A 25,533-nucleotide genomic window follows, 5' to 3' on the forward strand; every position below is an offset into this window, starting at 1 on the left:
TGCCCAGAGACCTGCAAGGTACATTCCACTGAACCCTGGACACAGGAGTGCACGTAAAGCCTGGTGTCAAGAACACAGTACATGGTCATTGGAACAGTGGTCCCAGATTATGTTCACGAACGAGTCCAGGTGTAGTCTGAACAGTGATTCTCGCCGGGTTTTCATCTGGCCAGATAAGAACCCCTTAATGTCCTTGAAAGGGACCTGTAAGGAGGTCGTGGGTTGATGGTGTGGGGTGGGATTATGCTTGGTGCACGTACACCCCTGCATGTCTTCCACAGAGGAACTGTAAGAGGTCTGGTGTATCGGGAGGTCATTTTGCACCAGTATGTCCGCCTTTTCAGGGGTGCAGTGGGTCCCACCTTCCTACTGATGGATGATAACTCACGGCCACACCGAGCTGCCATCGTGGAGAAGTTCCTTGAAACAGAAGATATCAGACGAATGGCCTGCCTGTTCTCCATACCTAAAAACCATCTAGCACGTCAGGTGTAACACCAAAAATGCAGGATGCATGACACCTGCTACCGATATATATATATATATATATATATATATATATATATATATATATAATTGTATGTAAATATTTGTATTTTAAAAGCTTTCTGTTTAATAAGTAAGGACATTGCTTCACTGTATGTGTACATTTAGGTAGAAGTCTGTTGACGTTTTATTGTATTTATCTGTGTTTTACTGTGAAACTTATAAGCTCTGGGAAGAAGCCAAAGAAATTGTTATTTGCATCGACTAGCAACGATAATAGCAGTGCTTGTGCGTTGTAAAATCTTTGGGTCGTTGCATAGAGCGCGCGCGACCGGTTCCAGCGATTGTAGTGTGCAGAAGGGTGGTGTTAACGCTCTCGCAGTAGAGAGTACCATTTCGCCGGCATCATGTACACGCGCCGGCCAGATGACTAGAAGCAGGAGGAAGGACAGTGGACGGGCAGAAGATGCTGTATTAATTACGATTGCCCGTCCCCGTAATTAGCCGTGGCCCCACAAGATGCTACTGTCTTCAACAACAGCAGCAGTTCCAGCAACACAGATTCGTCGTCGGCTCCGAGTTTCGACGCACGCACAGCACTGAAGTGAGACTGTTCATTGGTAGAAAGTGTTAACGGCTAACCGAGCAGCACAACTGAATGTCATTTGATTAATGAACTTTATTTAAATAATAATCAGTTAAATTCAGGGCGACTGTGTCCTCATTGCCCCCAGACATTATTACCCAAGCAGTGTCCTTGTTCCCTTTCTTCCTTATATGCTACCCGAAGTTTGAGAATCTATCACTGGAAAAAATCCAAATGTAAATAAAATGCACAAATTGAGAGTGGGGCAGTTATATTTATTTTACATGTAGCTTGGAGCGCATGGCTGTTTGGTTTGGTACGTATTCTAGTATTTAATTCTGTTCAAGTCAGTAAAAAAAGGCTCAGTTGTTCAAACAATAATATGAAATCCAACTTGAACATGGCTGTTTGGTTTGGTACGTATTCTAGTATTTAATTCTGTTGAAGTCAGTAAAAAAGGCTCAGTTGTTCAAACAATAATATGAAATGCAACTTGAAAATTAAGCAACTGCATAGTAAAAAGTGCTTGCCTTTCTCTAAATTTCTTTGATGACGTTATGTTGAGGTCTCTGAAAGTCATTGTTCACGTAACGAAGTTCAATACTAACATACAGTTTAAGTGGATATTTTTCAAATCATTACTCGATTGCCTTTTTCAAAATTTAATGAAAAACTTAACGTAAAAGTGACTTCTCAGTTTACATTATCATTACATACTCACTTAAAATTAGTGTCAAAAAACGTGACAACCTTCAGTTGCCACGCCAGTGTTTAATAATAAATGTTTTTCTTTCCCATCATCTTGTAGAGGATTTTGGATGTAAATCGCCTTAGTGGGCTGGCGACCGTAATTATTTCCTTTTCGTTCATTAGTGTAACTTTTGGATTCATGATCAGTGGTACCCCTTTTCTGTACAGTGTAGTTAGTGAGTGAATGCACAAAATAACTTTCATTTTTCTAAATTGTAGCCCTGTTCGGTTTTACTTTTTTAATTTTAGTAGACTTTTCTATCAGAAAGATCGGCTGTACACTTTCCCCCTACTTATCGGTATTACTTCTTCGGGAAAGAAAGCCTTATCCAATTAGTAAAATTCCATTAGGTATACATGCGATCAATGGTCATATTTTATATCGCAAGCAGGATAGGTCGATTAGTAAGGGGGAGGTTACACTGGGATGCTCTCGGTCGACGTATCGCTGCAAGTCTTCAAACCCCAAGGACACTTCAAGGAGCTCCTACAGGCACTGGTGCAAGAATTGGAGGCTATACCCCAGCAGCTGGTCGACCACCTGATCCAGAGTACTCCAACCCGTTGTGCGGCCTGTATACGTGTGCATGGTAGTCATATCCCATATTGATGTCGGGGTACAAGCGCAGGAAACAGTGGCGTTTTGTGACACATGTGTTTCGGGATAGATTTCTCAAGTTATTACCAACACCGTGGACTTACAGATCTGCGTCGTGTGTGTTCCCTATGTGCCTATGCTATTAGCGCCAGTTTTGTGTAGTGTCACGTTGTGTGGCACCACATTCGGCAGTTATCCTTAATTTATGAGCACGAGTGTATATAGTGTCTGGTTCATGCACCCATGCTGACCGCTGTTCATCGGCTCGAATTTGCACGCCAATGTCGCAACTGGACGCCCACTGAGTGTTTTATGCTCCGCTAGACAGATAAGTGTTGGCGTGATTGGCGTGGAACGTCTGAAAGCAAAGGGTCCAGGCCGGAGAAGTGAGCGTTATGTTCTGGGGGATGTTTTCGAGTCATTCCCTGGGCGGTCTCGTCAGTCTGGAACGCACTTTGTGCTTTTCCTGAGCACGATGGCGTGCAGCAGCAGGACAGTGTAACGTCTCACACAGCGTGCATGCTGGTTTCAAGAGTACCACGATGAGTTTGCCATACTTTCCTGGCCACCAAACTACCCGGATTCAAATCCAATCGAGAATCTTTGGGACCAACTCCTTCGAGCTGTTCGCGTCATGGATTCTCGACCAAGAAAGGTAGCCTAGCTGGCCACGGCACTAGAGCCGGTATGGCCCCAAATCCTTACCTGTACCTTCCAGAACCTCATTGTCTCTCTTCCTGCACGTCCGCGCTGCGAAATGTGGCTACTCGGGCTTTTCATAGGCGCTCACATCAATGGATCTGGACAGTGAATGTTGTCTGAGTGTTCTTGCAAAGCAAGCTCTAGGGACACTTAGAGCAAACCTTTCCGTGGTGGTTGACGCCAACCTTGCAGCACCTGCCACTAGCGTTCAACGATTACCGCCGTTACGCTCCAGAGTTTGTTGTCCACAAGGGATCTCAGATCGATTCCATATTCCTTGATTTCCTCACAAGCGACTATTAATCAAATTGCTTGCATATGGAGTATCGTCTCAGTTGTGTGACTGGATTCGTGATTTCCTCTCAGTGAGGTCACAGTTCGTAGTGATAGACGGATGATGCTGTAGTATATCGAGAGATTGTAACAATGGAAAACGGACGGCGTGGCCGAGCGGTTCTAGGCGCTACAGTCTGGAACCGCACGACCGCTATGGTCGCAAGTTCGAATCCTGCCTCGGGCATAGATGTGTGTGATGTCCTTAAGTTCGTTACGTTTAAATAGTTCTAAGTTCTAGGGGACTCATGACCTCAGAAGTTAAAGTCCCGTAGTGCTCAGAGACATTTGAACCATTTGAACAATGGAAAATTGTACTGAAACGCAGGAGGATCTGCAACGAACTGACGCATGGTGCAGGGAATGGCAACTGAATCTCAATGTAGACAAGTGTAATGTGCTGCGAATACATAGAAAGATCCTTTATCATTTAGCTACAATATACACTCCTGGAAATTGAAATAAGAACACCGTGAATTCATTGCCCCAGGAAGGGGAAACTTCATTGACACATTCCTGGGGTCAGATACATCACATGATCACACTGACAGAACCACAGGCACATAGACACAGGCAACAGAGCATGCACAATGTCGGCACTAGTACAGTGTATATCCACCTTTCGCAGCAATGCAGGCTGCTATTCTCCCATGGAGACGATCGTAGAGATGCTGGATGTAGTCCTGTGGAACGGCTTGCCATGCCATTTCCACCTGGCGCCTCAGTTGGACCAGCGTTCGTGCTGGACGTGCAGACCGCGTGAGACGACGCTTCATCCAGTCCCAAACATGCTCAATGGGGGACAGATCCGGAGATCTTGCTGGCCAGGGTAGTTGACTTACACCTTCTAGAGCACGTTGGGTGGCACGGGATACATGCGGACGTGCATTGTCCTGTTGGAACAGCAAGTTCCCTTGCCGGTCTAGGAATGGTAGAACGATGGGTCCGATGACGGTTTGGATGTACCGTGCACTATTCAGTGTCCCCTCGACGATCACCAGTGGTGTACGGCCAGTGTAGGAGATCGCTCCCCACACCATGATGCCGGGTGTTGGCCCTGTGTGCCTCGGTCGTATGCAGTCCTGATTGTGGCGCTCACCTGCACGGCGCCAAACACGCATACGACCATCATTGGCACCAAGGCAGAAGCGACTCTCATCGCTGAAGACGACACGTCTCCATTCGTCCCTCCATTCACGCCTGTCGCCACACCACTGGAGGCGGGCTGCACGATGTTGGGGCGTGAGCGGAAGACGGCCTAACGGTGTGCGGGACCGTAGCCCAGCTTCATGGAGACGGTTGCGAATGGTCCTCGCCGATACCCCAGGAGCAACAGTGTCCCTAATTTGCTGGGAAGTTGCGGTGCGGTCCCCTACGGCACTGCGTAGGATCCTACGGTCTTGGCGTGCATCCGTGCGTCGCTGCGGTCCGGTCCCAGGTCGACGGGCACGTGCACCTTCCGCCGACCACTGGCGACAACATCGATGTACTGTGGAGACCTCACGCCCCACGTGTTGAGCAATTCGGCGGTACGTCCACCGGCCTCCCGCATGCCCACTATACGCCCTCGCTCAAAGTCCGTCAACTGCACATACGGTTCACGTCCACGCTGTCGCGGCATGCTACCAGTGTTAAAGACTGCGATGGAGCTCCGTATGCCACGGCAAACTGGCTGACACTGACGGCGGCGGTGCACAAATGCTGCGCAGCTAGCGCCATTCGACGGCCAACACCGCGGTTCCTGGTGTGTCCGCTGTGCCGTGCGTGTGATCATTGCTTGTACAGCCCTCTCGCAGTGTCCGGAGCAAGTATGGTGGGTCTGACACACCGGTGTCAATGTGTTCTTTTTTCCATTTCCAGGAGTGTAGAAAGTCAGCAACTGGAAGCAGTAAATTCCATAAATTATCTGAGAGTAGGCATTAGGAGTGATTTAAAATGGAATGACCATATAAAATTATTCGTCGGTAAAGCAGATGCCAGTCTGAGATTCTTTGGAAAAATCCTAAGCAAATGCAGTCCGAAAACAAAGGAACTAGGTTACAGTACACTTTTTCGCCCACTGCTTGAATACTGCTCACCGGTGTGGGATGCGTGCCAGAAGCAGTTAATAGAAGAGATAGAGCAGCGCGCTTCGTTACAGGATCATTTAGTAATCGCGAAAGCGTTACGAAGATGATACATAAACTCCAGTGGAAGACTCTGCAAGAGAGACGCTCAGTAGCTCGGTACGGGCTTTTGCTGAAGTTTCGAGAACATTCCATAACCGAGGAGTCAAGCAGTATATTGCTCCCCCCTACGTATATCTTGCGAAGAGATCATCAGGATAACATCAGAGAGATTAGAGCCTACTCAGAGGCATGCCGACAATCTTTCTTTCCGCGAACATTACGAGACTGGAATAGAAGGCAGAACCGATAGAGGTACTCAAGGTACCCTCCGCCACACACCGTCAGGTGGCTTGCGGAGTATGGATGCAGATGTAGATGTAAATCATCGAAGTGATATTGTAAGTAGGCTGTTTATGTTTTCTTATTGGCAACGTTACGTAGCGCTCTGTATGAAAATCACTGGCTGTGCTGTGTGCATTCTGTGGCTAGTTTGCATTGTTGTCTGCCATTGTAGTGTTGGGCAGCGGGAGCTGGATGTGAACAGCGCGTAGCGTTGCGCAGTTGGAGGTGAGCCGCCAGCAGTGGTGGATGTGGGGAGAGAGATGGCGGAGTTTTGAAATTTGTAAGACTGGATGTCATGAACTGCTGTATATATTATGAGTTTTGATGATATTAAGGTAAATACATTGTTTGTTCTCTATTAAAATCTTTAATTTGCTAACTATCCCTATCAGTAGTTAGTGCCTTCCGTAGTTTGAATCTTTTATTTAGCTGGCAGTAGTGGCGCTCGCTGTATTGCAGTAGTTCGAGTAACCAAGATTTTTGTGAGGTAAGCGATTTGTGAAACGTATAGGTTAATGTTAGTCAGGGCCATTTTTTTGTAGGGATTTTTGAAAGTCAGATTGCGTTGCGCTAAAAATATTGTGTGTCAGTTTAAGCACAGTCTTGTATAATTCTTCTAAGGGGACGTTTCATATGTCGACCCTTAGCCGAGGGTACCTCACTGGAATCTGCTGATTTTTTCTTGTAGTTTGTGTAATTAGTGTAGCTTTTGTTTATTGCTAGCGCGTAATTGTAGAGAGAATCTCCTTGGTAGTTGTAGTTTTTCATTGTTGTACAGTAAAACAGTTGTGGCATGCATGTAGATTTGCAGCAAGTATTTCGCAGCTGCGCTTGCAATTAGCGAGATATTATTTTCAGTGCTACGTTAATGTGTTCTCTTATTTTTGCTCTTCAAATTGTGCTTTTCTGTGTTATCGTGTGAAATATTGTGACAATAATGGCGTGTGAAAAACGTAATACTAGGCTCCGAGGTAAACTGAGAAACCACAGTGAAGACGAAAGCAGTGTGTTAGCGCCACCGAGTAATGAATTAACTAATGTTCAACGTAGTAATTTTGTAATTGTACATAGGGAAATGGAGCGGGCTGCAAACAGTGGTGTAGACAGTGAAACAATTAGTGAACAGGGAAGCATTATCGATCGATCGGTCGGCAACAGCTTGCCTCAGGAATCCGAAATGACAGGACACAATCTTGCAAATACTGTAGATTCAGGTTTTGCGTCCTCACCGTTTTCTCAAATAAGTCAAGACACATTTTCTGCTTTGCAAACTGCGAATATTGTGGTATAGCTACAATGAGACAGCCTTTTCCGTAGCACAGCAATACGTTACAGCACAGTACTTCCTTCATCACGGCAATAAGCGTAATAACTAAGATACCCAAAGCAATCCACTGCGTTTATTACGAGGTAAGTACATTGACTTCAGCAGAACTTTGCTTACAAAGGACGGTAACTACGACACTTCCACACAATTATCTTACAAGACGCACATTTAGCGCTACAGGACACGCATTTGAGTGATTAATTTTGTACTTGGACCATTTATTTTTCAAGATTTTTGAATTACAAAGGTTTTCCATGATACATTTCATTCCATTGCTGTAATCTGTAACACCTGAGGGTATAATTACATTAATCCTCAGGGGGGTACACGCTTACTTTGTGTACCATGTGTTTGGCAAGCACAAGGAGCCCTAGCTAATATGGTATTTGCTTATACAACTTTACACATCGGTACCATATTTTTCTAACACACAAATTACACAGCTATCTGATCATTTAACTGAGAGAGACAAACATTTATTTTACTATATCAGTGACAGATGTTTACGTAATTACACAGTTGGATAAATTCACACTTATGAAATTGTGTTTTGTCTGTACTTTGTGAACTGTTCATATTTTTTCGGAACCATTGTGATGCTATGAGAGCTTTGAATGATGTATTTGGTATAGGATCATGATTTTTAAAGTACGTTTGAGGTAGACGACACTATTGAAATGAGCAGAGAATTTTATTTAGGTTTTGAAATTATTGCAGAAAGCTACGACGTTTTTGAGATTTGACTGAGGTGTTATGATGTTATTTTTACGACGACGATGTGTATTATGCTGCTGAGGTATGTTTATGATCAATAAGATGATAATACCATATATGAGGAATTTGATTATGCTATGTATTTCTCATGATGAAATATTGAAGAAGTGTCGACGAATATGTATATGTATAATGAGGTAAGGAATAATGAGTAGTGGTTAGGGACTCTGATTTGTGGAAAAGGATGTTGGAAACCAAGAATCGTACTTTAGAATTATGAAATGTGTGTACATGTGTGAATGTATCACAATGCCACTGAAAATTTTTTGACACTGTTATATTCATAAGATTTTGTTTCTACACATTTGCAATGCAAATTCTCGACCCGTGAAATTTTGTATATGAGACTGCCACTGTAGTGCAAACTGCTGTTGTAAATATTTCAGTAAGAAAGTTAAGTGACCTTCACGTAATGCATTGTGGGCAGCTGCGCGACAGTCGCCTAGAAAAAAGCCATTAGTGTGTGCCTTTCAGAGGCACAGGTAGAAGAAAAAAGGAGGCCATTATCCTCACTATTGACATTTCTTTGTAGAAAGCATCGCAAATACGACACGCTCAAACTTGAAAACATATGATTACACTGTGGAGCTCGTAATTTATGATGTTTACTAAAATGCCTAATGAAATGATGAGAAACATTTCACATCTATTGCCTTGCTAGTTGAAAGATTGTTTACTGCATTATGAAATGCCATATGGCTAGTGAATGACGTTTCACGCCTTGCTTTGCCTATTTTGTTTAATATCTAGTTTCTAGCTGCACTGCAGCATTGGTTAAAATAAAATTTAATATATGTACTAATATAGATATTTTATGCCTACAGATCCTGTAAAAAATAATTTTATTATCTACTTCCAAGAAAACGAGGGAACATAAATAGACATTTCCCTTCACAGGAATTGCATAAATAATTTTTTTTACGATTTGGTAACTTATCTGCTAGTGTAAGTTCTCTTGATGCATCACTCTAGTGTTAAGATGTGACATAGGTATTACACATGGCCATTTTTACTGTAATATTGTTTCTGCTTGAGCTTTGTCACGTTTAGATATAAGTTATTGCATTTGCTGTTGCCTGCTTTGCCAATTTCTATTTTTTTTGTCATTGCTGTTTGTTTTAATTGTTTTGTGTTGCTGCATTGCCTCGTCCCTTAGTTTAGCATCTGAGCTCAGTAGATTTAAGTTAGCTTAAGAGGGTGTAGACTATAAAAGAGAATGAGTTGTGATGAATTGGAAGAAATGCATTGAGAAGCTATAAGAATATGGTTTGGCCAAAAGAGTATTTTGAAAGAGGATATGAACAAAAAAGTAGGGTTTAGAGACAACAAGTTTAGGTAGGATTTTCTTGGAAATAAATGATTTAAGATAATGGAAAATAAATAATGAGATAAGAAATATGTGAACATATAAATACAGAAAGCATGCTTGGATAGGACGTTTTGGTCAAAACAAATGTTGAAATAAGACGAAAGATCTATGGAATGAAGTTTTGGGTTGGACTGCAGTACCAAATGTTACACTGAAAACGAACCCTGTCCTTTCCATTGTGTTATCCCCGTATGTGTTTGTGTACTCTTGTATATGTGTTTTTCGTGTCTTTATGCGATTAGCTAATAAAAGTTATGTTGTAGAATTTTTCTAATAATATGTTATTTACTTTGTAAAGATGTTTAGACATTATTTATTCTGTTTTGTTTTAATGCTCATGTGTGAAGTTGATGTTTCAAAAGTTATTCTGATCTTTTAGGTATGTACTCATGTCATAATTCCTGTAACAGTGATGTATATTTTATTTCTATTCTTTTGTAAAGCCTGCATTACCACAAATGTTATCTGTATTGTTATGTTCTTTAATGATGTATTTTGCACCTTCGTTATTGTATTCTTATGTTATAAAATTGTAATTGACACCAGTTCATCAAATTAAGTAACTTGTAAGGTACATTTCACTGCACACGTTTCTGTTGGTCATAGTATATGGACAATATGTGAGAAGTAGGGACTGATAGTGTTTGCACATGTGTTAATAATTCAGCAAGGGACTGGATAACAGCATTGCTGGTTCTAAGGACATTTCAAAAAAATTTTTTTTGTGAGTGCACGAGTGGTGGTTCATGGACTTGCTATATTATCCGCAAGACTCTTCAATGGTGATTGTGCACCTGCACAGTCACAACAGATGGCTGCTGGCCATCTCTACAAGGATTACAGTGGGTCTGCATCTTTGATGACCCGCCAATACCATTATTTCTACAAGGACTACAGTGGGTCTACACCTTTGTTGACTCACCAGTACCATTATTTCTACAAGGACTGCAGTGGGTCTGCACCTCTGGTGGCCCACCAATACCGTAATCTCTACCAGGACTACAGTGGGTCTACTCGGTGATGACCTACCTACCAATATTCTTCAAAACGTCGAATGACTCTGCTGTGGGTTTCCTCTGTTGTGGCCCATTACCTGTCTGCATGTCGAGAGTCAGCACTGTCTTTCCGTTGGAAGGACAACACTACTTCTTCAAGACTGCATGGAAATCCACTCCTTCCGTGTGCATTTTCTTTTACTGCTCAGACTTTGAGAAAAACTCTGCAATTTTACTGTCATGAATGATCAGGACTGTCTTTATGGACTGTGATAAAATTTTAGCTTTTGACCAACATTGTATCAACAAGTGTGTGCATTTGATATCTTTGTTATTGTAATTATGAAAAATTTTATCAAATCATTATTGGCCACTGCCCAAAACAATTTGTAAAATTTTTTGTGGGGAGCATGGGGGCTATGTAAGTAGGCTGTTTATGTTTTCTTATTGGCAACGTTACGTAGTACTCTGTATGAAAATCACTGGCTGTGCTGTGTGCAGTCTGTGGCTAGTTTGCATTGTTGTCTGCAATTGTAGTGTTGGGCAGCGGCAGCTGGATGTGAACAGCGCGTAGCGTTGCACAGTTGGAGGTGAGCCGCCAGCAGTGGTGGATGTGGGGAGAGAGATGGCGGAGTTTTGAAATTTGTAAGACTGGATGTCATGAACTGCTATATATATTATGACTATTAAGTGTTGGGCAGCGGCAGCTGGATGTGAATAGCGCGTAGCGTTGCGCAGTTGGAGGTGAGCCGCCAGCAGTGGTGGATGTGGGGAAAGAAATGGCGGAGTTTTGAAATTTGTAAGACTGGATATCATGAACTGCTATATATATTATGAGTTTTGATGATATTAAGGTAAATACATTGTTTGTTCTCTATTAAAATCTTTAATTTGCTAACTATCCCTATCAGTAGTTAGTGCCTTCCGTAGTTTGAATCTTTTATTTAGCTGGCAGTAGTGGCGCTCGCTGTATTGCAGTAGTTCGAGTAACCAAGATTTTTGTGAGGTAAGTGACTTGTGAAACGTGTAGGTTAATGTAAGTCAGGGCCATTTTTTTATAGGGATTTTTGAAAGTCAGATTGCGTTGCGCTAAAAATATTGTGTGTCAGTTTAAGCACAGTCTTGTATAATTCTTCTAAGGGGACATTTCAATATCTGGCGTTCCTCAAGTAGTGTCATAGACCCTCTGCTGTTCCTGATTTACATAAATGATCTAGGTGATAATCTGAGCAGCTCCCTTAGATTGTTTGCAGATGACGCTGTAATTTGCCGTCTAGTCAGATCACCAGACGATCAGTTCCAATTACAAAATGATGTAGAGAGAATTTCTGTATGGTGCGAAAAGTGGCAATTGGCACTAAACAAACAAAAGTGCGAGGTCATCCGCGTGGGTACTAAAAGAAATCCGATCAATTTAATCTAAGGGCTGTCAATTCGACTAGATACCTAGGAACTACAATTGCGAGGAGCTTAAATTGGAAAAACCAGATAGATGATATTATGGGGAAGGCGAAACAAAGACTGCTTAGAAGACGCGATAAACCCAGTAAAGAGACAGCCTACATTCCTCTGCTGGAATATTGCTGTGCGATGTGGGATCTTTACCAGGTAGGATTGACGGAGGACATCGAAAAAGTGCAAAGAAGGGCAGCCCGTTTCGTGTTATCGCGGAATGGGGGTGAGAGTGTCAGTGATATGATACCCGAGTTGGGGTGGCAGTCACCGAAACAAAGGCTGTTTTCTTTGCGGCGAGATCTATTTACCAAATTTCAATCACCAACTTTCTCTTGCGAATGCGAAAATATTTTGTTGTCACCCACCTACGTAGGGAGAAATGATCATCATAATAAAATAAGAGAAATCAGAGCTTGAACGGAAAGATTTAGGTGTTCCTTTTTCCCACGCGGCATTCGAGAGTGGAATGGTAGAGAAGTACTATCAAAATAGTTCGATGAACCCCCTGCCAGGCCCTTAAGTGTGAATTGCAGAGTAACCATGTAGATGTAGATGTAGAAACGAAGACGGCCTGTGTGGCCGAGCGGTTCTAGGTGCTGCAGTTTGGAACCGCGCGACCGCTACGGTCGCAGGTTCGAATCCTGCCTCAGGCATGGATGGGTGTGATGTCCTTAGGTTAGTTAGGTTCGAGTAGTTCTAAGTTCTACGAGACTGATGACCTCAGATGTTAAGTCCCATAGTGCTCAGAGCCATTTGAACCATTTGTAGAAACGAACATTTGCCGGAACTGTGTTTTGGACCTTCTCTACTACCTCTGTTAATGCTGCCTGATGAGGGTCCCACTTTGACGAGCAGTACCTAGAATCAATCTAAAGAGTGTTTTGTGAGCGCCTTATTTCATGGATAAATTACGTTTCCTCACGATACATCTAATGAATCTCAGCCAAGTATCTGGTTATTCCGTTTATGATGCAGCGGACTGTTATTCCCAGATATTTTGGTGTGGATACCGTTTTCAGTGACTTATCTGCAATATTATAAACGCACCGGAATGGGCGTTTCAGGCTGTTTGTGCTTAATCTGTTTGCGGCGCAAAACCCGTGACCGAGCAACTTAGCCCAGCCAACGATGACCAAAAAGTGTCGAATAGCGGGAAAAAATTAGCGCAGTCCGAAATTTTTGAACAGTCGTAGGAGGGCGTGCCGTGAAAAACAAACTAAAAATCCCGACCGGAGGGATGTGAGTGTGGGGACAGGGGACAGTTTCACGGTTATTTCTTCATTTTTTTGTTGAATAACTGCTGATTCTATCGAAGATGTTTCCCAGTACAAAATTAAACTACATTAAATTTCCTACAACAAAAATCCTATTCATTTTTTTCTTGGACTAACAACTGCTGTGATGCTGGGGCTAGGAAAATCGTAAACTGTAAAAAATACTAGTTTAATAGTATGAAATTAATGTTTATTGTAAAATGAAGTAGGTTAGGAACAAATAACAAATGTTTATGCAGTAGAGCCTTATTACGAGGCAAATTATGTTCTGGCGATGGAGATAAGGAAATTGACATTGTGGAATACATATTGACAGCATGTTACACTTGGTACTGGCTGTTCACTGTGGCAGACAGTTAACAGATCCAGCTGTTGAGCTTATTTATGTGCAGCTCACTCTAAAACTGCAATTAGCTACTCACTTAATAAAGTGAAAATAGCTCCACTTTATAAACATGAGCTCGGTGAAGTTTCTTTGTCCACGCACTTAAGAGAACTGGACAGGATATTCTGGGGAGACATAGTCTGTCTGTAAACTGAAAATGGAGCAGAGTCATGGTGAGGGAAATTGCTTTTACCGGAAGAACGCTACAGTTGCCGCACGGTTAGACCGAGTATCAATTTCCGGTCTAGCAGTTCAGTATGCAGAGATTTACTTAGATTCTGTCCTTCGAAGTTTCTTGTGGTACTACAAGGCGAGCCAAAAAGGACTTTACGACTTCGGAATGATATAGAAATGTACTGAGATAACGTACAGAGTCGATAGATGTGTCATTTTGTAGCAAACAGCCTCAGGTTTGATTCACGTAGTCCATCAGTACCCCATTCCACCTCCAGGAGCGTCAGCGTAGTGCACACTTAAAAATGACTACTTTCACTGGTGCTCGCTGATCGTTTTGGTTTCATGAAGCGAACTCTGCAACAACTGTTCGGCGTTAATTTCGCACCAAATACGTGAAAGGATCCCCAAGCAGGCCTACAATTTGCTCTTGGCACAAGAACTTTGTTGAGACGGGTTGTTTGCTGTGACATGATAAATTATCAGGTCGGCCGCGTGTTGATGATTATGTCGGACAGGTTAGGGAGAGCTTTGGTCGCAGTCCACAAAAATCAACGCGGCGTGTGTCTCTAGAAACTGCCATTCCACAAAAGACTGTTTGGCGAATACTGTGTAGACGTTTACACTTGAAACCATACAGATTCGCAATGGCACGGTAGATTAGTGATGCAAATAAGTCCGGCCGAGGGGAATCGTGTGCGGAAATGTGGCATCGGATAGAGGACGACGACGCATTCCTGAACACAATCAGCGATCATTTAATACCAGTGGCATGGTGAACACGCCCACGACAGCACAATATGGGCAGCGAACATCCACGTGCAGCCCTGGAACACATTCATGACAGCACCAAAGTTAATGTGTTTTGTGTCCTCAGCAAATTGAAACGGTACGGCCCTTTCTTCTTCATGCAGAATATTGTCAATGGTATTGTATATCTGGAAATGAAAACTTTTTAATTCCACAGGTCGATGAAGATGACCGAGATGGGATAGTTTATTGCCAGCAAGATGATGCGCCACCTCATTTCTTCACGGAAGTGCGAGGTTTCCTCTATGAGATGCTTCCCAGATCGGTAGGTTGGTCGTGAAGGGCAGTTGCACGGTCACCAGACTTGACGCCATTGGATTTCTTTCTCTGGCGTTTCATTACAGACCGTGTGTATCTACCTCTCCTACCTACACAATAACCAAACTGTTCAAAAAACAGACATCAGGATCACCTTTGCCACCAACAACAACTTAAAAAAGAAACTGATACATGACATGTCACATCCCACAGAGAAACTTAACAAAGCAGGAATTTATAAAATTGCATGCCGTCATTGTGTGGTGTCACCGCCAGACACCACACTTGCTAGGTGGTAGGCTTTAAATCGGCCGCGGTCCGTTAGTATACGTCGGACCCGCGTGTCGCCACTATCAGTGATTGCAGACCGAGCGTCGCCACACGGCAGGTCTAGTCTAGAGAGACTCCCCGACTTCACTAGCGATGGTTCAGTGTCTACATACGCTCTCATTTGCAGAGACGACAGTTTAGTATAGCCTTCAGCTACGTCATTTGCTACGACCTAGCACGACGCCATATTCAGTTATTATAATTACTTCAAGAAAGTATTTTGAACAGATAATATTTTGAATCATGTACCGCCAAGAGCGACGTTCATCATTAATGGATTAAAGTTAAGTATCAAACTAATTACGTCTGCTTTCTGAATTCTCATTCCTTGTCATGTTCCAGACCTCACGTCAGTATAGTCCTTTCCTCCTCACGCCAGCCTGCGTGAGCTAAAACGCGTGCATTTCGGCCTCCACTCGTAACACGGTGTTGGCTCTTCTGCCAACACAAAACATTGCAACAAATATTACATTGGCCAAACGGGAATAAATTTTAAAACCCGCTTTAAAGAACACATTGACTGTTTCAGACTTGGCAGACCGATTAAATCAGCTATAGAGAAACATATAAATGAAACAGGACACAGTGTTACAATAGACAACGGTCTCAAAGTACTACGTAAAAATGGACATCTTGGAAGAAATGGAAATACTCATCCATGGCCACATGGGGAATAACGAGATCCTGGAATGAAATGACAGACTTCAAAAATTGAAATTTCTTTTCCAATTTCACTACTCTTAGAATAAAAAATACATAACATGACAGCCGTTTGGTTCTAGCGCCAGCAATAGCTTAGAAATATGTAAAATAAATAGTTTATATCATGATGTGAGCAATAATATTGTAACAGGTGCCCAATTTGTAATGTATTTCGACAACCTACATCTGGAATACGATAACAAGACATGCAGACGACATGTAAACATCTGACACCACATAGATCGACATATCGATAGTCAAATCGAAACCAGCTGTATTTCGACCGCCATCTTGTCCACTGCACTACAGAACTGTTTGTGATCGTGTTTCCAAGTTACTGCTGTTAGTGACAATTTGTGAACAGTAACCAAGAGAGCCACGGAAACGGAAACACCGCAACACATCACAACGAGACTGCCACGTGAGAAGAAGAAAGTGAGTGACCGTTACAAAATATTTTCGTGCAAACATCAAATGGTTCAAATGGCTCTGAGCACTATGGGACTTAACAGCTTTGGTCATCAGTCCCCTAGAACTTAGAACTACTTAAACCTAACTAACCTAAGGACATCACACACATCCATGCCCGAGGCAGGATTCGAACCTGCGACCGTAGCAGTCGCGCGGTTCCGGACTGAGCGCCTAGAACAGCTAGATAACCGCGGCCGGCTGCAAACATCAGTCCAGCTTCCAAAGTGACATCGCCTCTTACTAAGTTTTCCCTTCTTCCACGGGATGACCACAGCATTTACAAAAAGACTATGTAATATCAGTATGGCCTTATTGTAAAGTTGTTTTTGTAATGCAATTTAGCCTGAAGACGAGGTTTAACTCTCGAAACATGTCGCTAAATAAATAAGTAATACAATAGATGACAAAGTTTGTGACTGGTAGCGCCAAAACCTTTACATATTTCTTGAGACAGTCACGGCCGAAAAATAGTCAAAATGACTTCAAAATAACGGGTTAACATAGGGAAGGCCAGGAGATACACAGTCAAGGGCAAACCGAAGTGATAGATCTTAGGCTTCCGCGTCTAATGCCCTCAAATGATACTCCAAACAAAGCACGTGTGGCATTCCCTTATGTTTTCAGGACGTAGTTCGCGACGTGTTTCGTTTGAGACGCCTATAATCGTTCCTGCTGCAGATAGCGTGAGGTCAGATCAGTGATTTCCTTTCAATTAATCACCATTTGACCTGCAAAATATCTCTGTTGCTTGACCACTACCCCTAGGTGCAATCAGACATCAGCTACTACCCCCCCCCCCCTTTCCCTTGCCTCCACCCCACCGTCTGTTACCCCTCCCCACGTTATCAACAAACTGTAGAATAAAAGGCTTTCATTGGCATACTTTTATTTTTAAAATTATGAAAGACGAATGGAATTTAGTTTGTGTGTGTGTGTGTGTGTGTGTGCGTGTTAGAATGAATGACGAAGGAATTCGTGGTGCATAGCAGCAAGTGCTACCCACAACTCCTTCTCAGCTACGAAAGCTAACTATCCACTGTGAGGGCAGCCACTCGTTACAAAACATACTTACCCTGCATTACTCCTCTCCATTGCGCACTAGCTTGACCTGCACACTGCAACCCCATCTCAGATCAATCAAGTTAAAATGTGTGCACTATACTTACTGTTCATAAATCACTTGATTGGTGCACTCCTTACTTCTGAACTGGCAGGAACTGGAGTCCGACCACAGCCACTAATAGTAACAGTAATAATAATGATAATAATAATACTGCGTGCAGCACTATAGTAGCCCTTATGTAGTTACTGCTGTGTCACGCTGTCAATTAATTCATTTATCTCTTCCGAAGCGAGTAATGAACCAATTTCTGGACTACTGAGGTACTATCTATAACTTGGAGAAGACATTTTATTGAGATTTTAGCATTTGTTATGTATATATCTCACTTTTATCATCGGCTATAAACAGGAAAAAGCGCAACATATGTGTATAGTAAGTGGATTACGTGAAGAACTTGTAACCTCCATAGCATTAATGCCACTAATTCAGAAAAAGTAATTACTGATAAGTTACACAAGCGGTATTAGAGTCTTATAAACTTGTGAAAATAATTTAGTTTAGCAACTTAAACAGAATCGAATCGTTTAGTGTTTACGCCTCCGAAAATTTCATTTTACCTCTCAGGGGGTAATTACTCCCAGATTGAGAACCACTGAGTTAGTTGTGATGTTACTGTACAACGAACGAAGCAAAGTAGATCCAAACTGTGAGATAGAACACCACCTTGCATTTATTACAATTTCCAGATGCCTGCTCAGTCAAGTTTTCACCTGTTCAGTTCTCCTATTGTTACATTACTCGACTAATTGAGTTCTGTAACAAGTTTCAGCTAGTAATAGCGAATACCCTGTTCAAGAATCACAAGAGGAGGAGGTATACTTGGAAAAGGCCGGGAGATACGGGAAGATTTCAATTAGATTACATCATGGTCAGACAGAGATTCCGAAATCAGATACTGGGTTGTAAGGCGTACCCAGGAGCAGATATAGACTCAGATCACAATATAGTAGTGATGAAGAGTAGGCTGAAGTTCAAGACATTAGTCAGGAAGAATCAATACGCAAAGAAGTGGGATACGGAAGTACTAAGGAATGACAAGATACGTTTGAAGTTCTCTAACGCTATAGATACAGCAATAAGGAATAGCGCAATAGGCAGTACAGTTGAAGAGGAATGGATATCTCTAAAAAGGGCCATCACAGAAGTTGGGAAGGAAAACATAGGAACAAAGAAGGTAGCTGCGAATAAACCATGGGTAACAGAAGAAATACTTCAGTTGATTGATGAAAGGAGGAAGTACTAACATGTTCCGGGAAAATCAGGAATACAGAAATACAAGTCGCTGAGGAATGAAATAAATAGGAAGTGCAGGGAAGCTAAGACGAAATGGCTGCAGGAAAAATGTGAAGACATCAAAAAAGAGATGATTGTCGGAAGGACAGACTCAGCATACAGGAAAGTCAAAACAACCTTTGGTGACATTAAAAGCAACGGTGGTAACATTAAGAGTGCAACGGGAATTCCACTGTTAAATGCAGAGGAGAGAGCAGACAGGTGGAAAGAATACATTGAAAGCCTCTATGAGGGTGAAGATTTGTCTGATGTGATAGAAGAAGAAACAGGAGTCGATTTAGAAGAGATAGGGGATCCAGTATTAGAATCGGAATTTAAAAGAGCTTTGGAAGACTTACGGTCAAATAAGGCAGAAGATATAGATAACATTCCATCAGAATTTCTAAAATCATTGGGGGAAGTGGCAACAAAACGACTATTCACGTTGGTGTGTAGAATATATGAGTCTGGTGACATACCATCTGACTTCCGGAAAAGCATGATCCACACAATTCCGAAGACGGAAGAGCTGACAAGTGCAAGAATTATCGCACAATCAGCTTAACAGCTCATGCATCGAAGCTGCTTACAAGAATAATATACAGAAGAATGGAAAAGAAAATTGAGAATGCGCTAGGTGACGATCAGTTTGGCTTTAGGAAAAGTAAAGGGACGAGAGAGGCAATTCTGATGTTACGGCTAATAATGGAAGCAAGGCTAAAGAAAAATCAAGACACTTTCATAGGATTTGTCGACCTGGAAAAAGTGTTCGACAATGTAAAATGGTGCAAGCTGTTCGAGATTCTGAAAAAAAGTAGGGGTAAGCTATAGGGAGAGACGGGTCATATACAATATGTACAACGACCAAGAGGGAATAATAAGAGTGGACGATCAAGAACGAAGTGCTCGTATTAAGAAGGGTGTAAGACCAGGCTGTAGCCTTTCGCCCCTACTCTTCAATCTGTACATCGAGGAAGCAATGATGGAAATAAAAGAAAGGTTCAGGAGTGGAATTAAAATACAAGGTGAAAGGATATCAATGATACGATTCGCTGATGACGTTGCTATCCTGAGTGAAAGTGAAGAAGAATTAAATGATCTTCTGAACGGAATGAACAGTCTAATGAGTACACAGTATGGTTTGAGAGTAAATTGGAGAAAGACGAAGGTAATGAGAAGTAGTAGAAATGAGAACAGCGAGAAACTTAACATCAGGATTGATGGTCACGAAGTCAATGAAGTTAAGGAATTCTGCTACCTAGGCAGTAAAATAACCAATGACGGACGGAGCAAGGAGGACATCAAAAGCAGACTCGCTATGGCAAAAAAGGCATTTCTGGCCAAGAGAAGTCTACTAATATCAAATACCGGCCTTAATTTGAGGAAGAAATTTCTGAGGATGTACGTCTGGAGTACAGCATTGTATGGTAGTGAAACATGGACTGTGGGAAAACCTGAACAGAAGAGAATCGAAGCATTTGAGATGTGGTGCTATAGACGAATGTTGAAAATTAGGTGGACTGATAAGGTAAGGAATGAGGAGGTTCTACGCAGAATCGGAGAGGAAAGGAATATGTGGAAAACACTGATAAGGAGAAGGGACAGGATGATAGGACATCTGCTAAGACATGAGGGAATGACTTCCATGGTACTAGAGGGAGCTGTAGAGAGCAAAAACTGTAGAGGAAGACAGAGATTGGAATACGTCAAGCAAATAATTGAGGACGTAGGTTGCAAGTGCTACTCTGAGATGAAGAGGAAAAAAAAACACATATTTCTCGTGTATTTTTGCTGCTGAGAGCTGCTGTACTCACCAACACTGGCAAGGCTGCAGGCGAGGAAAACTGTGAGGAGAAGTCGGCACAAGCTCACGACCATCGTGCTCCCTGCGAACACAAACACAAACACCCCGCCCATTAGTCAGGCTGTCATTTCTTACCCCTTCAGCAAAAATAATTTTATTATGTAGAAGGCTGTTTCATATGAGAAATGAGACATTTGGCCTACTCGTACAGCTTAATGCGCAGTGAACTCATTTGCGGGCCAGGGAGGTAGGCTAGATAGGGATCGAAACGGCATGTTTAATTAAAGACCAGCCAGATTGTGTTTTCTGTGCGATTTTACACATTTCTCTAAGTAAATGCCAGGACGTTTTCCCACCCCGAAGGTGATTATTATTAACGTTTAAAAACCTCCAAAGCGACGTAGATGATGCTGAGGTATGTAATTTAATACAAGACAATATTCCAGTATTCAAATCAAGAATAGCTGCCAACATGAGTAACGTAGAAGTAAATATCGTCGGAGTAGCGAAGCAACTTAAATCACTTAATAGAAGCAAGTCTTCTGGTCCAGACTATATACCAATTAGCTTCCTTTCGGAGTATGCTGATACATTAGCTCCATACTTAAACAATCATATACAACCGTTCGCTCGACGAAAGATCCGTGCCCAAAGACTGGAAAGTTGCACAGGCCACACCAATATTCAAGAAAGGTAGTATGAGTAATTCACTTAATTACAGGCCCATATCGTTAACGTCGATATGCAGCACGATTTTAGAACATATATTGTGTTCGAACATTATGAATTACCTCGAAGAAAACTGTCTATTGACACACAGTCAGCATGGGTATAGAAAACATTGTTCCTGTGAAACACAACTAGCTCTTTATTCACATGAAGTGTTGAGTGCTATTGACAAGGGATTTCAGATCGATTCCGTATTTCTGGTTTTGCGGAAGGCTTTTGATTGACACTGTACCACACAAGCGGCTCGTATTGAAATTGCGTGCTTATGGAATATCGTCTCAGTTATGTGACTGGATTTGTGATTTCCTGTCAGAGAGGTCACAGTAATTGACGGAAAGTCATCGAGTAAAACAGAAGTGATTTTTGGCGTTCACCAAGGTAGTGTTATAAGCCCTTTGCTGTTCCGTATCTGTATTAACGATTTGGGAGACAATCTGAGCAGCCGTCTTCGGTTGTTTGCAGATGACGCTGTCGTTTATCGACTAATAGTCATCAGAAGATCAAAAGAAGCTGCAAAACGATTTAGAAAAAATATCTGAATGGTGCGAAAAGTGGCAGTTTACCCTGAATAACGAAAAGTGTGAGGTCACCTACATGAGTGCTAAAAGGAACTCGTTAAACTTTGGTTACACGATAAATCAGTCTAATCTAAAAGCCATAAATTCAACTAAATACCTAGGTATTACAATTACGAACAACTTAAGTTGGAAGGAACACATTAAAATGTTGTGGGGAAGGCTAACCAAAGACTGCGTTTTATTGGCAGGACACTTAGAAAATGCAACAGACCTACTAAGGAGACTGCCTACACTACGCTTGTCCGTCCTCTTTTAGATTACTGCTGCGCGGTGTGGGATCCTTACCAGATAGGACTGACGGAGTACTTCGAAAAAGTTCAAAGAAAGGCAGCACATTTTGTATTATCGCGAAATATGGGAGAGAGTGTCACAGAAATGATATAAGGTTTGGGCTGGACATCATTAAAAGAAACGCGTTTTTCGTTGCGACGGAATCTCCTCACGAAATCCCAATCACCAACTTTTTCCTCCGAATGGGAAAATATTTTGTTGACACCGACCTACATAGGCAGGAACAATCACCACCATAAAATAAGGGAAATCAGAGCTCGTACGGAAAGATATGTGTGTTCATTCTTTCCGCGCGCTATGCGAGATCAGAATAATAGAGAATTGTGAAGGTGGTTCGATGAACCCTCTGCCAGGCACTTAAAAGTGATTTGCAGCGTATCCAAGTAGATGTAGACGAAGACACATGGGGCCGCAAATGTCGGGAAATACTCCAAAAATGGATGACAATTGTTGAACGTGTGATGTCACCAGATGACGTACGGGGCCAAAGAGATTCCGGGCCTTGCAACGACTTGTAATGTCACACTAGGAGGCTTCTCCGCCACACTTCGGGAACGTTCAGCTCCGGGCAGTCCACGGGAAATAAATATTTAATGGGAAAGGTACACACTTTAGGTCTTAATTTTGTCATGCGCTATTCCGGACTTGCACGTATTTGAGCGGGCAGCCAGGAATTACTAAATCGTCTGAAATAGTCACTCGCTTCCCGCTGGAGATGGATGCAGGCGCTTGTAAGACATGCGGTGTCACGTGCTGTGACGTAGCCCCACGGCCAGTCACGTGGGTCTCGATGACGTATCTCGCCGCACGTGCAGCTACTGGGCTTGTCCATCCCACTCTGGCCGGTAGTGGGCAGTGCTATGCAGCACTCCGCTAGTCTGCTCTGTTTTCGAACACGTCTTGTAAACGTGATTTGTTATAAAAGTAAAAGTTACAAAATTATTGCTCTCGTTGCAACCAAGCAAAGCTGTTCTTATTTTGTATTTCTTTCCTTTTGTCCCTTCTTTTTACCTACTTTATTTATTAAAGAACACGTATCTCTCTTATTGGTGGCGTTGCTATTGCTTATACTTATTTACTTGTAGCACAATACGAAAAGTCTTTGTTGTACTGTAGATTGCGATAAACCAGTGGCAAATGGAGATTATGTTGAAAAACACGATTTCCTAGGAAAAAGAGTGGAGAATAAAATGGAGCATTGGAATCTTGCATAAAATTAACCCGTTTTTAGGAAGGAAATTACGATTTAGAATAGATATCTCTATGGTGCGAAAATTGGCAACTAACCCTAAATAATGAGAAGTGTGAGGTCATCCACATGCTAAAAGGAATCCGTTAAACTTCGGTTACACGATAAATAAGTCAGATCTAAAGGCCGTTAATTCAACTAAATACCTAGGAATTAAAATTACGAACGAGTTAAATTGGAAAGAACACACAGAAAATGTTATGGAGAAGGCAAACCAAAGACTGCATTTTATTGGCAGGACACTTACGAAATGTAACAGATCTACTAAAGAGACTGCCTTCACTACTCTTGTCCGTCCTCGTTTAGAATACTGCTGCGCGGTCTAGGAACCTTACCAGATAGGATTAACGGAATACATCGAGAAAGCTCATAGAAGAGGAGCACCTTTTGTATTATCGCGAAATAGGGCAGAGAGTGTCACTGACATGATACGGAATTTCGCCGGCCGGAGTGGCCGACCGGTTCTAGCCGCTTCAGTTTGGAACCGCGCGACCGCTACGGTCGCAGGTTCGAATCCTGCCTCGGGCATGGATGTGTGTGATGCCCTTAGGTTAGTTAGGTTTAAGTAGTTCTAAGTTCTAGGGGACTGATGACCTTAGAAGTTAAGTCCATAGTGCTCAGAGCCATTTTAACCGGGATTTCGGTCGGAGATCATTAAAACAAAGGCGTATTTCGTGGTGGCGGAATCTTCTCAAGAATTTCAATCACCAGCTTTCTCCTCCGAATGCGAAAATATTTTTTTGACACCGACCTTCATAGGGAGAAACGACCACCATGATAAAATAAGGGAAATGAGAGCTCTCACGGAAAGATATAGGTGTTCGTTTTTTTCCGCACACTGTTCGAGAGTGGAATAACAGAGACTTACTGTGAAGATGGTTCGATGAATCCTCCACCAGGCACTTAAGTATGATCTGCGGAATAGCCATGTAGATGACACCCCTTGTATATCTTGAGTGACATATGGGATGGACACAGTAAGTCTCAGACACTTCCTTTTTTTTAAGTTGTCGATCGAGCTATCCTGAAAACAGTGCCTTTCATTCCATGAGACGGCCTAAGTCCATCAGACTCTCGCATTGACTGAACCAGCCGGATATAACTCTTCCCTTAACGTAGCTTGCTGGGGGATCGCGGATACTGTAGCCGTGCCAGAAACAGATCCTTGTATGCGTTGACATGCGTCGAGACGTGGACCGCCGTGCTCCGTCAGATATCGCGGAACGCAGGCCGTGTGGTATCGATAGCAACGATGCCACGACATAGTTTCGAAGGTTGGCACTACCACGAGACACCGACGACAGCGCCCTCTAACTGGTGCTGTGCAGCTCTACGAGCATCGGTACAGATTCTCCGCAATTCATAAAGTGCAGACAAAAAATGGTTCAAATTGCTCTGAGCACTATGGGACTCAACATCTTAGGTCATCAGTCCCCTAGAACTTAGAACTAACCTAAGGACATCACACACACCCATGCCCGAGGCAGGATTCGAACCTGCGACCGCAGCAGTCCCGCGGTTCCGGACTGCAGCGCCAGAACCACACAAGTGCAGACAACCAGGACACTTCGCTTCAGCTTTGCTCTACGTACGACGGGTCTAAGACTTCGCATCTGTGCAAAGTTACGTATTCTTTCTTGCACCTGTAAACCAACTTTACTCACTGCAGTACCGACTTAATTTTCCTGCTCCTGCTCCTACCCACGCGCCGCATTCCAGGCGGGATACAAAAGGCCGCGCAAGAGCGGCCGAGGTCCGACTGCTGAGGATCGCGCGAGGGCAAAGGCGTCCTAGCAACTCGGAAGCGGTGCAGCGTGTCATCCGAGAAAGAGTACGAAAGTAACGGCTCGCGATGATCGCAAAATGTGCGTGCAATGTCAGACTTTGGATTTGGTAAGTATAAAATTCTGTCTTAAACAACACAATTTCTTCTTTTTTCAGCCATACATGTGTCGGTGATGCTTTCCCATTTTCAGTGGACTGCCTTTGTTTTTCTGTCGAACAACAAGTAAAACGTTAGTAAGAATATCTGTAGGCTATTTTTTGGAATCGTGGTTATAAGGCCCTATATTCGAAACGTTTTAACAAATTACTTTTGAATGCATTACGGGAACAGCAGTGATCAATGTCTTATAAAGTGATTCTCCAACAGAAAGAGGTTCCTACTCAATGGTCTGAAGATGACCACAGTAGTGGTCGAAACCGGTCACCTTGTTAAAAAGTCGTGATCAAGACTGTTTTTAATAGTAATTATGTTT

At 42.7% G+C, this 25,533-nt stretch overlaps 1 protein-coding gene across 1 annotated transcript in view; it reads right to left on the reverse strand.

Moving 5' to 3' along the window:
• The window catches only part of LOC126239060 (chordin-like protein 1), a 625,989-nt gene that overhangs the window by 464,110 nt on the left and 136,346 nt on the right, over positions 1-25,533 (reverse strand). The window contains exon 2 of the mRNA XM_049947831.1: positions 20,439-20,510. Coding sequence (XP_049803788.1) covers positions 20,439-20,502 — 64 coding nt within the window. The 5' untranslated portion in view covers positions 20,503-20,510. The remainder of the gene's footprint in view (positions 1-20,438; positions 20,511-25,533) is intronic.

This window comes from Schistocerca nitens, chromosome 1, assembly GCF_023898315.1.
Source record: "Schistocerca nitens isolate TAMUIC-IGC-003100 chromosome 1, iqSchNite1.1, whole genome shotgun sequence".
Classification (NCBI taxonomy): Eukaryota; Metazoa; Arthropoda; class Insecta; order Orthoptera; family Acrididae; genus Schistocerca; species Schistocerca nitens.